At 43.6% G+C, this 12,733-nt stretch overlaps 1 protein-coding gene across 6 annotated transcripts in view; it reads left to right on the top strand.

Annotated features, from left to right (window-relative positions):
• Positions 1–12,733, top strand: part of KIDINS220 (kinase D interacting substrate 220) — a 76,191-nt gene that overhangs the window by 58,447 nt on the left and 5,011 nt on the right. For 4 of the 6 annotated variants that reach the window (XM_036224046.1, XM_036224045.1, XM_016121149.2 and 1 more), the window contains 2 exons: positions 9,793–9,921; positions 11,691–11,789. In XM_036224046.1, coding sequence (XP_036079939.1) covers positions 9,793–9,921; positions 11,691–11,789 — 228 coding nt within the window. Of the gene's footprint in view, positions 1–4,099; positions 4,133–9,792; positions 9,922–11,690; positions 11,790–12,733 lie in introns of all 6 variants that reach the window. The other 2 variants (XM_016121147.2, XM_016121146.2) reach the window with 1 other exon arrangement.

Genomic DNA, 12,733 nt, shown 5'->3' with positions numbered 1-12,733 from the left:
TAGTTTAGTCAGAGAGCCTTTAACACGTAGGTTCATGTGTACGGTGCGATTTTCTGAGCTAAAATTCCTTGGCAAAATTTGATGAAAATCAGATACTGTGAAGAATTTGGTAGCTTAGTGACATGGACATGCTGAGATGGTAGCTGTTCCCATGCTTAAGTAAGGCTGTGAGTGCCTGCAGTTTCTCTCCGGGACCAGTAAAGGAGCGTTAGGCAAATTTTGAAAAGAGCTTTTGGAGAAGGGGAAATAATGCAATTCTAGAGAGGTACTTAGAGGCCCCGTTACAGAGACTAAAGATGCTCCAAATATATTAGTGCCTTTGTTTAGTAAATAACCGTGCTGTTTGCTGTTCTTTTAACATTTAGAGGTAATTTTAGATCTGCTTAGTGATTAATAGATGCTTACCAAGCTTTCTTTGTTTTTAAGAAATTAACAACGACAGTAGCACGTAGAATTTGTTTTGTAGAGGACGAGTAGAAGTAGACACTGAGTTCAAGCCAAACTAAAAGCAGCGGCGGAAACGTGGAGCAGTATCCGAGTATGGGAACATTGCCGGGGTCTTTATAGCTGAAGCAGCGTGGAAGAAGTCAGTATAAAAATTACCCGGCCCTGCACGGCTCACGTGACTGTCCGGTCCTGCCGTAGCACGCTGTTTGCTTCTGCGATGGCTGCAGGGCGGGGCCCTCTCTGCTCGCTCAGCCGTCCCTCGTGTGGGACGCGTCACACACCGTCCTGACAGACACAGAGTGACCGTTAAAAATACAGGCCAGACCATAAAGAGTCACCCAGCCAGTCCTTCCACTAAGGGTAGTCCCATCTTTTTTTTTTTTTCCCCACAAGGAATTTTTGATAAATCTTTATGAAAATAATTGGGTTTTCTCACATTAAGGAACATCGGAATGATTGTCCACATGCTTCACAAACGTGAAGATGTAAAATATAAGCCTCTATGCTAGCTTTTGTGTCCTATAATTTTATAATAGAGAAAATATGTGCCCCATCTTGTAAAACTGGAAAAAATTAACATTGGCCCCAAGATACGCTCCCAGAATGTTAGAGCTAGGAAGGACCGGTTGTTTTTCAGACATTTAAAGCAGAGAAGCCTGTTTTAGAAATACAATCTTAATCAGAACTCCAGTTTATCAAACCAGTAGGAAAAGAAGTCTGCCCCCGCCCCAACTTTCCCTTCCCCCTGTCCCGGACAGCCTTTCTTCTCGACCCTCTGAGAACCCTGGTGGCCATGGTCAAGTCCGGCTCCACGGGACACATGAGCTGTGGGACTTGGCTGAGCTGTGCGGAGGGCAGTGCCCATATGAGCGAGAGCCGGCGCGGCCAGTCACAGCCCGAGCCTCGATCCATGCCGCCTCCTTGGCTCCTGTCTGCGCTGCACGCGACTTAGCCGTGCGTTTGGTCGCCCAGCTCAGGTAGACCCTGCTGGTTGGCCTGTCGCCTCGGCCAGATCACTTAGCCTCTCAGACCCTCAGCTTCCTCCTCTGGGAAAAGTGAAGCTACCTCTCGGGTCTGATCTAAGGATTACTCAGCCTTGACCCAAAGACCAAATTCCGTGGAGCTTTAAAGACTCAGGGACTAAAACTATTTCATGTTTTAAAGAACAGACCTTTGTTGCAGTTCAGATACTCTAATCAGTTTAGATCAACTCAGCCTGTTGTCTGCGGGTGCTTCTCTGGCCGAAAAGGTGTCAGTCAATTTGTTTTCTTAGAATTTAGGGAAAATTCTTGGTTATTTGCATGCTCCACATACTTTAACAGTTCGAGAGCTTTCCAGGGGAATTTTATGTGGTGCTGTCTCAGTCCAGTTCCAACTAGAAAGTCGTGGTCGAGATCATTCTCTGACCGTGACAGGAGGGACCGTCACGGAGAGCCAGGTCGCCTCCGAGGCGTGGTGTTCTGGTGTTTTGGAGAGTAGCTCTTCCGAGTGTTGCGGTCTGTTTCTACCTAAGGGATGCTCATGGTGGTAACGGTATCGCGTCGCAAAGCACTTTGTTCCGAAGGAAGGAGTGATGTAGCACGTGTTGCCCTCCTGTCCTTTCTTGCATTACTTAGCATCAGATATCACAGATGCCGTGGGCCTGTTCAGGGCTTCAGCAGATTTCCCGAACCTTCTCCTAGGCAGTACCTAGCCTGGTGGCCACGGCAGTGGACGGAACTGGTGGACAGCCTTCCCTCGCTGGGCCGATGGGTTTGATGGCAGCCAGGGGGCAGTTACAGGCCACTAAGTCCTTCTTCCTCTACCTTCTCTGCCCCGGGGTTGACTCAGTACCTTTAGGCAGCTTTTTTTAGATCCCTTTTTATAACTCATTGGAAAACAATTAGCGCACAGTTTAATTGTGAAGAACTCCAGAATTGCATGGCAATGTTAAAGTAGCCTCCCGATTTCCAGTGTGCTGTTACTTTTACTTGTGGAGATTAATGAAAACGACTGAATGAATGAAGGTCTTGGTTTTCATTAAACTGGATCCAGTCAGTGGAGCGATAGGGTTAAAAGTAAAAAAGATGGGCTCAGCTGTAGGTGATTTGTTTCCACCTCTGGGTTAGAACTCGCAGCCTGTCTGCAGACAAATGTGTGTCCAGATCCCGCTGTCCCTCGGGGTCAGGCGCAGACTCGGGTGAGAGAGGCCAGACCGCTGCGGGCGAGGCTGCGCGCGCTCACACCTTGCTGAAGTATTCCCGAAGTGTGGTTTCATTATTCTGGTTCAAACTGTAAAGGAAATAGCCTATTTTTTCTTTAATAATAGAGTGAAACACTGTGTTCACTCTGGCTAGAAAGTCGTAGGCCAGACTTCACCTCGAAGAAAACTTTCTTCCTAAACCATCAGGAAACCGCAACTGGATCGATTGCGATATTTTCACAGAAATACGACATCGTGGTAATATTGCAGTGCTAGCGTGCAGTTAAAAGTTAAAACATGACAAAATCATATTCATCGCACTTGGCTAGTGCAATGCAGCGGCGATCCTCATCTGCCAGCTTTGACCTGATTACTGTTGCTCATGTAGTTTGGAGTTAAGTTACATTTTCCAACTAGGTTCACAATAAATATCTTTTGTGTTTTGGGTCTTGTAGTAAATTGTAATTTCATTAACACTTTTGTGGTTTTTTTTGATATTTTTTTCAAGTCTCCACACACAGATATACACAGTAATTTACTAAAAAGTCTCCTTATAATAAAGTTGTTCCTTAAACGGGAAAACTAGATTCCCGTGAAATACTCCAGATGATGGACATGTGAACAGAACGCCCGACTGAGGCCAGCACAGCCCCGCCCCTTCTTCCACGAAAGCGCTATTACAAGTTAACTTCAAAGCAACATTGTCATTGGTCTCGAGATCATTTTTAAATATCTTAAGAATATTTACCATCAACCCGATAAGTACAGAAAAATGATTATTGGCAGTGTGACTACTTTGAGAGTTTTTAAAAATCTACATCACCAGAACAGTTATATTAATCATGGCATACAGATATCTTTTCACCATTACATTTATGATTTCTCAAGTTGTAAGGCTCTTAAGGCCTTTTTAAATGGTATTGTTGGGTACATGCATTGTGTACTTCATGCCTCATCAAACAAAATTCAAAATTGAGACATCTGTTTCTGAACATTAACTACAGTGTAGCTAGATAACATGTCATTTTATGAAGTAATCATGTGAATTCCAAGTATTTAGATCTTGTTATTAAATTGATCTGCAATAAATAGTTGCAGTTTTTAAAAGAATATTTAACAGTTAATTTTAAACTTGTTATATAGTAGGATGATTGACTTTTCCTAGCAAATTTGATCTACCTGGTTTACTTGTTGAATTTATGGTCAGTGATTTATTTTTTTGTAGAATATAAATTTTGAGAGTACAAATTTAAAATTTAAGTACGTCAATTAAATTGTGTATGTGTTTGCGTGTGCGTGTGTGTGTGTGTGTGTGTGTGCTCCTTGCTTTGTGTTGCTGTGGAGGTGGTTTGTTCAAAGTGACAGGAAGGTAAGAGGAATGACAAAGTGGTTCCTGTGTTTATTATGAATATGTACTCGATGTTTACTCTAAGCTCGTGTCCTTCATTCTGTTTTATTCTTTCCTCAAAGCCGTGTGACTCTGGGTTTAACAAACAGAGACAGGTACAGACACTTTCGGTGAAATCTTTTCTCACTAGATCATTAGAAGCGATCGCTGGCAGCTTCGTGCTGGGCTGTTCATAAACCTGTGCTCCTTTCAGTGCCTCGGGCTTATCGCAGCTGCTTTTGGCCTTTGCATGGCACTCGTTTCTGGCTAATCGGTTCTAAGCTTAAATAATACGTTTGCCAAAGACGATAATGTTCAGAGTGTAGTTTTAACCTACTTACAATATAAAATCACATAGTTGCATCGAGGTAACTTCAATCTATTTTGTTAACTTGCCTGCAGAAATTTTGATTTGTGTGCTTTTTGAAATTTGTATTTAACGGTTTAAACAAACTAACACATCTTCTGCATTCAACTTGTCTGTGTTCGAAAAAAATTTTTAAATAAATATTGGTGTATGCTGAAATTATCTGTTCTCAAATTGTAATAGATGAATTTCAAGTAAGAATGCATGATAAACTTTAGAGTATTACCATTCTGTGTATTGTCAAAGTAATATCATTAGTTTTCTGGTAAGAATTTTTTTATTGAATTATTGCATATTCTTTTTCCTTTTCATTTTCGTACTATTTTCTTCTTCCTTTTATGAGATTTCCATCCAAAAGTCATTATTTTGGTAGCCAAGATTCCTTTGGTTTCAAAATAACTTTATTATGGGTGATTAGTTTAGAAAAGGGCAGATGGTTATCACTTTTCCTTCATTCAGAGAAGCACAGTGTAACAATTTATTGATGATTCGTCCTTTATCTTGATAAAGTCCAACTTGCAAATGACCGAGTCACTGCAGCTTCGGTGGCATTACAGGGATCTGAGGTTGTGCGTGGGTGTCTCCTCCTTACAGAGCTTCTGAAAGTCTTTCAGATGGAGTCTGTGTTTCCTACATAATCCTCAGTGAGGGAGACAATATGTTTTGAAATGATTGAAAACTGTAAAAGTTCTCAAGAATCATGAAAATGTAGAAGTTTTAAAGTATCAAGAAAGTAAAATTATGTGGAATTTTTTGTTTTAAAGGGAAAGTCTATGTTGCTGAATTCTCTGATTCTATATGAAAATAAGATTCTCTAACATTTTACATTCCCCTGCTAAGATGACAGAATTAATCTGTTGCATGTCTGTTATACTTGTCCTTCTTAGCACAATCAGAAATGGAATTCTTTCGTGATTTAAAAAAATACAACTTTTTACTTCAAAATAATTTTAGACTTAAAAGGTACAAAAATTGTATTCCCCTAATGTTAACTAATAGTAAAAATAGCATTCCCTTAATTTTTCCTAACTGTAGTATCTTTTTCAAGAGCAGATATTAAAATTGGCACAATACTATAACTAGACGACAGACCTTATTTGAATCTCACCAGTTTTTGCACTAATGCCATTTTCTGGTCTAGGACCCAAATCTGTTGTGTTTTGTTATTTCTCCTTGGAGTTCTCTAAGGAGAACTCTGTGACAGTTACTCAGGCCTTCCTTGACTTTCATGACCTTGGTTAATGCCTTCGAAGCACGCTGGTAGGTCTTTCATAGGCTGGTCCTCCGGATGGGTTTAGCCGCTGTTTTCTTGTATCGGACGGCGGTTATGCACCTTCGGCTAGCGGGCCCCGGGAATGATGCCGGGCCCTCCTCAGTGCGTCACGCCAGGGTCCGCGACGGTCCCGAGTCTCACCACCCGTGACGCTAGCCTTGGTCACCTGGTTACGGTGGTGTCTGACGGGTCGCAACACTGTGAAGTTTTATTTTACTCATTGTAGCGAGTGAATGTCTTGCGGGGAGATAACCCTGAAACTCCGCAAACGTCCTGTTTCTACTTAGGCCTTTGCCCATCAATTCTAGTGTCCGTCGAGTCCTCCTGTGTGTGGCCGGCGGTGGTGTCTTCCTGATGCTCATTTTCTGTTCCCCTTTTCTGTAAGGAAAAGCTGTCTCTTCTTCCTCCTTCATTTGCTTATTCGATTATTTACTTATGTCCATGTGGACTCTCGGCTGTTTATTGTAGCGTATAACCCAGTACAGTCATTATTCATTTTGGTGGTCAAACGGTTCATTTGTGATTTTTGCACCAAGATAATGTAAACAAGCATAAATGTGTCCAGAGAGAAGAGAGGTTGAGGAATAAGTGTTTTTGAAGACATTATTAGAGGTTATTTGAAAGATAATTCATTATTATTATTCAGCAATAAAGACTGAAGTACTAACGCGAGAACATGGGTAAACCTTGAAAACACTGTAAGCGAAAGAAGCTGGTTACAGAAGGCCGCATGTTATGCGGTTTTATTTATATGAAATGTCCAGAATCGGCAAAGTTATAGAAACGGAAAGTAGATCAGCGGTTGCCGGGGGTGGCAGTGGGACTCGGAGGGGATGGGGACAGGAGTGTCCTTTCAGGTGGGAACGCCCCGGCGTCGGCCGCGGTGACGGCTTCACGGCTGTGTCGGCAGACTAAAGATCACCGGACTGTGCGCTTAAATGGGATCGTATGGCATGTGAATTATATCTCAAAAAAGCTGTTCAAAAGAAAGAGAAAACAAGTATGGTTATTAAAAATTCATGGGAGGAAGTAACATCGCATCATGGCGGAGTGAAAAGACCCCTTTGTACCTCCTTGAAGTTACCACCAATCAGACAACTATAGTCCAACCAAGGATCCTCTGGCGACACACAGACAAGTCTGCGAGGTCCGGGCATCAGTTCATCTGCAGGTGGGCGTCTCGGGCCGAGCACCGGGAAGGACAGAGGCAGTGGCTTCAGGCACAGTCGGGCATCTGGCACCCACTGCGGCCCCAGCAGCCGTGGCCGTGGGGAGGACTCGGGCTGCAGCCCTCACAAGGCGCGTCGCTGGTGTTGGCGGGGCAGAAGCCGCGTTCCTGCCTGAGCAGCTAGCTCCCCTGGTGGCTAAACGTGGTGACGAGCGGAGACGTGGGTCAGCAGGGTGGCGGCTGCAGACTAGCATCCGCCATTGTTAGCAAGGAGGCAAAGCCGAAGACTCACGACCCTGCCTTCCTGTGCCCGTCCGTCACAGTGGGACCCGGTGGAGACAGCAGGGACACCCCGGACAGCACAGCACTGCCGTGCTCACAAGGAGGCAGTGCCGGGAGCTCACGGGCTCGGAGCCCCGCTGGCTGCCACATGCCACCATGGGGGCGGCGCCCTGAGACTGAGGCGGCCTGAACACGGGGCGCGCAGCGCCCTGGGGCACGTGGTATGTTTCTCACCATGTAGGCAACACCACCCCACGAGATTCTGCGTAAACAGAAACAAAAACAAAACCCTGCAGGATACAAAATCAGTATACAAAGTCCATTGTGTTTCTATATACTAACAGTGAAGTATCAGAAAAAGAAATGAAAACAACAATCCCATTTAGAATTGCAACAAATAAAATAAAATACCTAGGAAGAAACTTAAAGGAAGTGAAGGACCTGTATCCTGACTATCAGACATTGCTGAAAGAAATTAAAGATATAAAGAAGTAGGTATCTCATGTTCGTGGACTGGAAAAATTAACATGTTAAAATGGCCACATTATCTAAAGCAATGTACATCAAAATCTCAAGGGCATTTTTTCACAGAAATAGAACAAAGCAAATCTTCAAGTTTGTATAGAACCACGTAAGACTGTAAATAGCCAAAGAAATCTTGAGAAAAAAGGACAAATCTTGACTTCAAAATATACTGCAAAGCTACAGTAATCAAAACAATCTGATGTTGGAAACACACACACACACACACACACACACACACACACAGAATCGAGAGCCCAGAAATAAACTTACACATATATATTCACCAAAGAAGCCAAAAACATGATAGAGAAAGGAAAGTCTCTTCAATAAATGGTGTTGGGAAAACTGGACCTCCCAATGCAGAATGACACCAGACAAAGAAATTAACTCAGGTGGGATAGAGACGTAAATATAAGACCTGAAACAAAAAAAATATAGAAAATATAGGCACTAAATTTATGGACCACAGTCTCAGAGGAGTTTTTGTGAACTTGACCCCCCCCCTCCCAAGGCAAGGGAAGTAAAAGATAAATGAATGGGACTACTTCACACTAAAGAGTGTCTATACAGAAAAACAAAACAAAAACAAAAACAAAAACCATTAACAAAACAAAAGGGCGGCCAACAGAATGGGAGAAGAGATTTGCAAATGATTCTTCCTATAAGGGGCTAATATCCAAAATACATAAACTCAAACAACTCAACAACAGAAATTCAATTAAACACTTCAGTTAAAAAGTGGACAGAGGAACCAAATAGATGCTTTTCCAAGGACGCATACAAAGGGCCAGCAGATACTAGATGTCAGGGAAATGCAAATCGAAACCACAGTGAGATACCACTTCACACCTGTTTGAATGGCCATTATCAATAAGGCAAGAAATACCAGGCGTGGGAGGGGATGTGAAGGAAAGGGAACCCTCGCAGGAAGCCAGTGGGACTGTAAGTTGGTGCAGCCACTATGGAAAACAGTATGGCGGGTCCTCAAAAAATTAAGAACAGACCTACCATATGACCCAGCAATCCCTCTTCTGGGTCTCTACCTGAAAAATTTGAAAAACACTCGTAAAGATAGGACTTCTCTGTCCATTGCTGCATTATTCACAATAGCCAAGACACAGGAACAACTTAAGTGTCCTCCGACACAAGATGATTGGATAAAGAAGAAGAGCGGTGCATATAAGCCATGGCATGCTACGCAGCCATAAAACGTTGCCGTTTGTGACAACACGGATGGATCTTGAGAGTGTTATACTAAGTGAGATACGTCAGATGGAAAAGGACAGGAACCAGATGATTTCATACTATTGGGGTTATAGTTTCTATAAACTTCAAAAATAGACAGTTGGAGCAAGGAAAATAGCAAGTCGTAAGGCCCAGTGTGTTCGGTTTCTGGTCCAAATCCACCACCAGCTAGCTAGCTATTCTGTGACTTTGAAGTCAAAGCTTAACCCCTCTAGACGTCAATGTCCACACCTGTAATCGAGGAGATTCTTATGTAATTGACCATAGGCAACTACTTAAGTATGGCGCCACCAGAACATGTTCTAAATAAATACTATAATTATTTGCTATTTTGACTTTTCTTTTAAATGAGATCAAATTTTAGTAGATTGTATTTACTTTCATGTGTTAAGAAGTAATCCTGTGTTTTCATATGTAAGATCTGAAAACTTTAGCTGTCAGAGACTATTAAGTTATTCTGTAGAAACTTTAAAGCTATTAGGCACTTACCAATTTTTTCATAGATTTACCTTTTGTATTTTTATATATAGGCGTCAGTAATTTCCCCCCTTTCTTCCTTTCTAAAAACCCCTGTCCTTCTGTTATTAAGGGTCACGCCATTCTTTCTAGAGTTTAGGCTGTAAACATTTAAACCCCGGGCTTGGTTTGTGGAATGTTCTGTTTTAGAAAAGTGGTTTCGATCAGGCTGTATCTGCTGTAATAAAAGCTGCTCATTACGGTGTAGCAGTAGCTAAACATGGACCTCTCAGGACCTTTCCCCACGCTACACACATTGCTTATTTTTACTTTAGTTTGAAACTTTATTGTTAATCAGGGAACTTCGCAGTGTAACATCACAAGTGTGTCTCTGTCACATGACTGTGTGTACCTGGCACTGCATGCTATTTATACACGTCTGTGTCCATGATTTATGCAGGGACCGGGTCTTGCCGCGGGAGCAGTGTCGCTGAACTCCATGAATGTGGACGCCGTGTGCGAGAGGCTGAAGCAGATCGAAGGGCTGGACCAGAGCATGCTGCCGCAGTACTGCGCGACCATCAGGAAGGTGCGAGCCCCGCCCCCGCCCCCGCCCCCTCCATCCCCAAGGGCTCTGTGCAGCGACCCACCAACCCGACCCACCAACCGCCATTCTTAGCTGCTCAGCCACGTGGTCTCTGTTGACACGGGAAACATGGGAAACGGAAACCTGATTCCTACTGTTTTGTATCCTAAATTGCCCTTTTATCCCTTAGTTTGTAAATGGGTATGAGAAAATAAAGTAGCCCCGTTACAACGTCGTTCTTAAAATGACCTAAGAAATGCCTCGATGACAAATACAAACTCGAAAGGCTTTCACATTTAGATAATAATTCCTATGTGTAGTATGCAATATAGAACAGTACAAGGCCTTTCGTGCTGCTCTTTCTTTACTCGTAATATTTATTTGTGACTTAATAATTATCAAAGTGAACCACACTTGCTTCATTTTCCCCAAATTCTCATTTTCACGTCTCAAAGGACTTAGGCTCATGTCCCATTTGACAAAACTCCGTAGGTTTGGGTCGCAAGGCGGACGTATTTGAAGAAGTCGCTCTCCTCCTAGATCTTACTCTTGCACTTGTAGCAGCTGCCGCGAAGTTGGACTGTGACCCCTGGGTTTTCGAGGAAGGCTCCCAGGTGCAGGGCCGAGTCCAGTCCCCGTGGACATCACCGAGTTAGACTTTTCAATCCGAGAAGCATCGTGAAGCGGAACATTAATAACAAGCCTCTGATGTTTGCATTCTTTAAAGAATGGCAGCTAACACATTTTTAAAAGAATTATGGGCACTATAGATACCGTTTTACTAACTCAACCTCCTTTTAGTCAGAAAGGTTCCGGACGATGTCGCTTTCCTTGCACATCGGGTTAGCGCTCGTCTCTGTGGGCAGGAGCGGCCTGTCCGCGGTGCACATGTGACTCCTCGAGGCAGCGAGCTTAGTGTCAGGACACCGAGGTCTCCAGCAGGAAGCCTGTGTCGCTCCCTTCAGGACAGCGGTTGTGTGCCCGCTCAGCGCTCTCCTCCCAGGCTTCGTGAAGTCCATCGTAGCAGCTGGTTTCTTAAATGCTGCAAGCTCGCTTGCCAGGCCTCTGTCACAGGCTCGCTCTGTTCACTTTTTTTCTTCAGGATTAATTTGGAAATGGAACATTCTGTCAGTTTTAAACGCAGGTATTCCATAATTTTACCGCAGTTAATAAAGTCAGGTTTTGTAAAATCAGTAAGCAAGCTACCTATTATTAATAAAAGTTCATTGTTTCTTATTTGGGGGAAATTAGAATTACAGAGACCTAATAATGACATGACCATTTTGGGTGAATTTCATGGACTGAGGAATTAGTGGACGGACATTCTTTATGGCCGAAGTGACCCTGTAACTGAAAAAGCGAGTTTGTCAGAGCTCACGTCATTTAGAGCGTCATCAGCGACCGGCATGGCACGCTGCCAGACGTCTTTGTCCCCTCCCAGCAGCTGTGTTCGTGCTCGTATTTTACGAAATTAGAGGAGAAAAGCCACCAGTTTTGTTAGCGCTTGTGGCGGGGCAGGTAGTTTGGAAACAGTCGATCCCTGAAGAGTGACTTGTTTTACTTGAGTGCTTAGGGAAACCGTGGCGTGGCTTACGTTTTTCAAATTCAGCAAGTTTATTATAGTATTAAAGGGGACAACCTTTTTTAGGTCAATATCTTCTAGTCTCTAAGGACTTTCTCAATATTACATATATAAATGTATTTTTTACGCATAGTAATTCAGAATATGTCACATTTCTTTTGTCTTTCTGTTCCTCTTTATTTTTATTCAGGCAAACATAAACGGCCGTGTGCTAGCTCAGTGTAACATTGACGAACTGAAGAAAGAAATGAGTATGAATTTTGGAGACTGGCACCTTTTTAGAAGCACGGTAAGATATTTTATATCGACAGAAGTATTTGCGTTATATAAACAAGTGCCAGTAAGCACTGATCTAAACTGATATTTTTCTATATTAAAATAAAAACATGTACGAACTGCGCTTTATGCTTCTGCACAACGCCGTGTATTCCGTTGGGCAGAATGTGTACAGCAGCACTTGGCAGCCTTCGCCTTTGGGCGTCCCAGTCGGAGGCGGGGAGAGAGGCCGTGGCTGTCTTCATGCTTCACCGACCGGGACTCTCTCCTCAACCTGCCTCTGGCCAGGCTCCTCCAGGCCTCTAGGCCTCGGCGCCTGTCTTTGTCAGGCCCGCATCGCCTGGTTGTGGCCAGAGTCCCGCTGAGTCATTCTAGAAGGAATTTCCGGTCACTGTCCGATCACCCTCAGTCTCTGGTCCGGTTCCTCTTCCCCACCGGCCCAGGCGACGTCTGCCCGCCTGGCCGCCTCCAGCCAGAGTCCCGCCACCCTCGCTCACCCTGCCGTTCCCCCGCACAGCTTTCTGGCCACGGCCCCCGCCCGCCCCCTTTGCCGCAGGTGCCCGCGTGTACATGTCGATTTTGGGGCTGCGCCCCGTTCCACCCCGAGGTCTCGCCCCGTCGTGCAGTGGCTCCTGATGAAAATCCGCTTTGGCTACTGCCTCTCTCCGGCTTCCTCTCACACACTCAGTTGCATTTTGTTTTGTTTTCAAGTGAAATTTTAAACTAAAGTAATAACATAATGGTCAGATCAGAGTTTAATAGACAGATGATTATTGCCATTACTTTTTTTAGTATTAATTAAAATGAAAGATAAGCCAATACAGTATAAATTCATTAGAAATTCACTCACTGGACATATGGTTTCTCATTTCAATTATAATAACTGTATAGTGTCTCATTTTTTAAATAATTCTTCAAACTTCTAAAATGTGGCTTGACCTGGATATGAATCGGATT

This window comes from Rousettus aegyptiacus, unplaced genomic scaffold (assembly GCF_014176215.1).
Source record: "Rousettus aegyptiacus isolate mRouAeg1 unplaced genomic scaffold, mRouAeg1.p scaffold_m13_p_7, whole genome shotgun sequence".
NCBI lineage: Eukaryota > Metazoa > Chordata > Mammalia > Chiroptera > Pteropodidae > Rousettus > Rousettus aegyptiacus.
The sequence above is the reverse complement of the archived record's forward strand: the minus strand, read 5'-3'. Positions and strand labels throughout refer to the sequence as shown.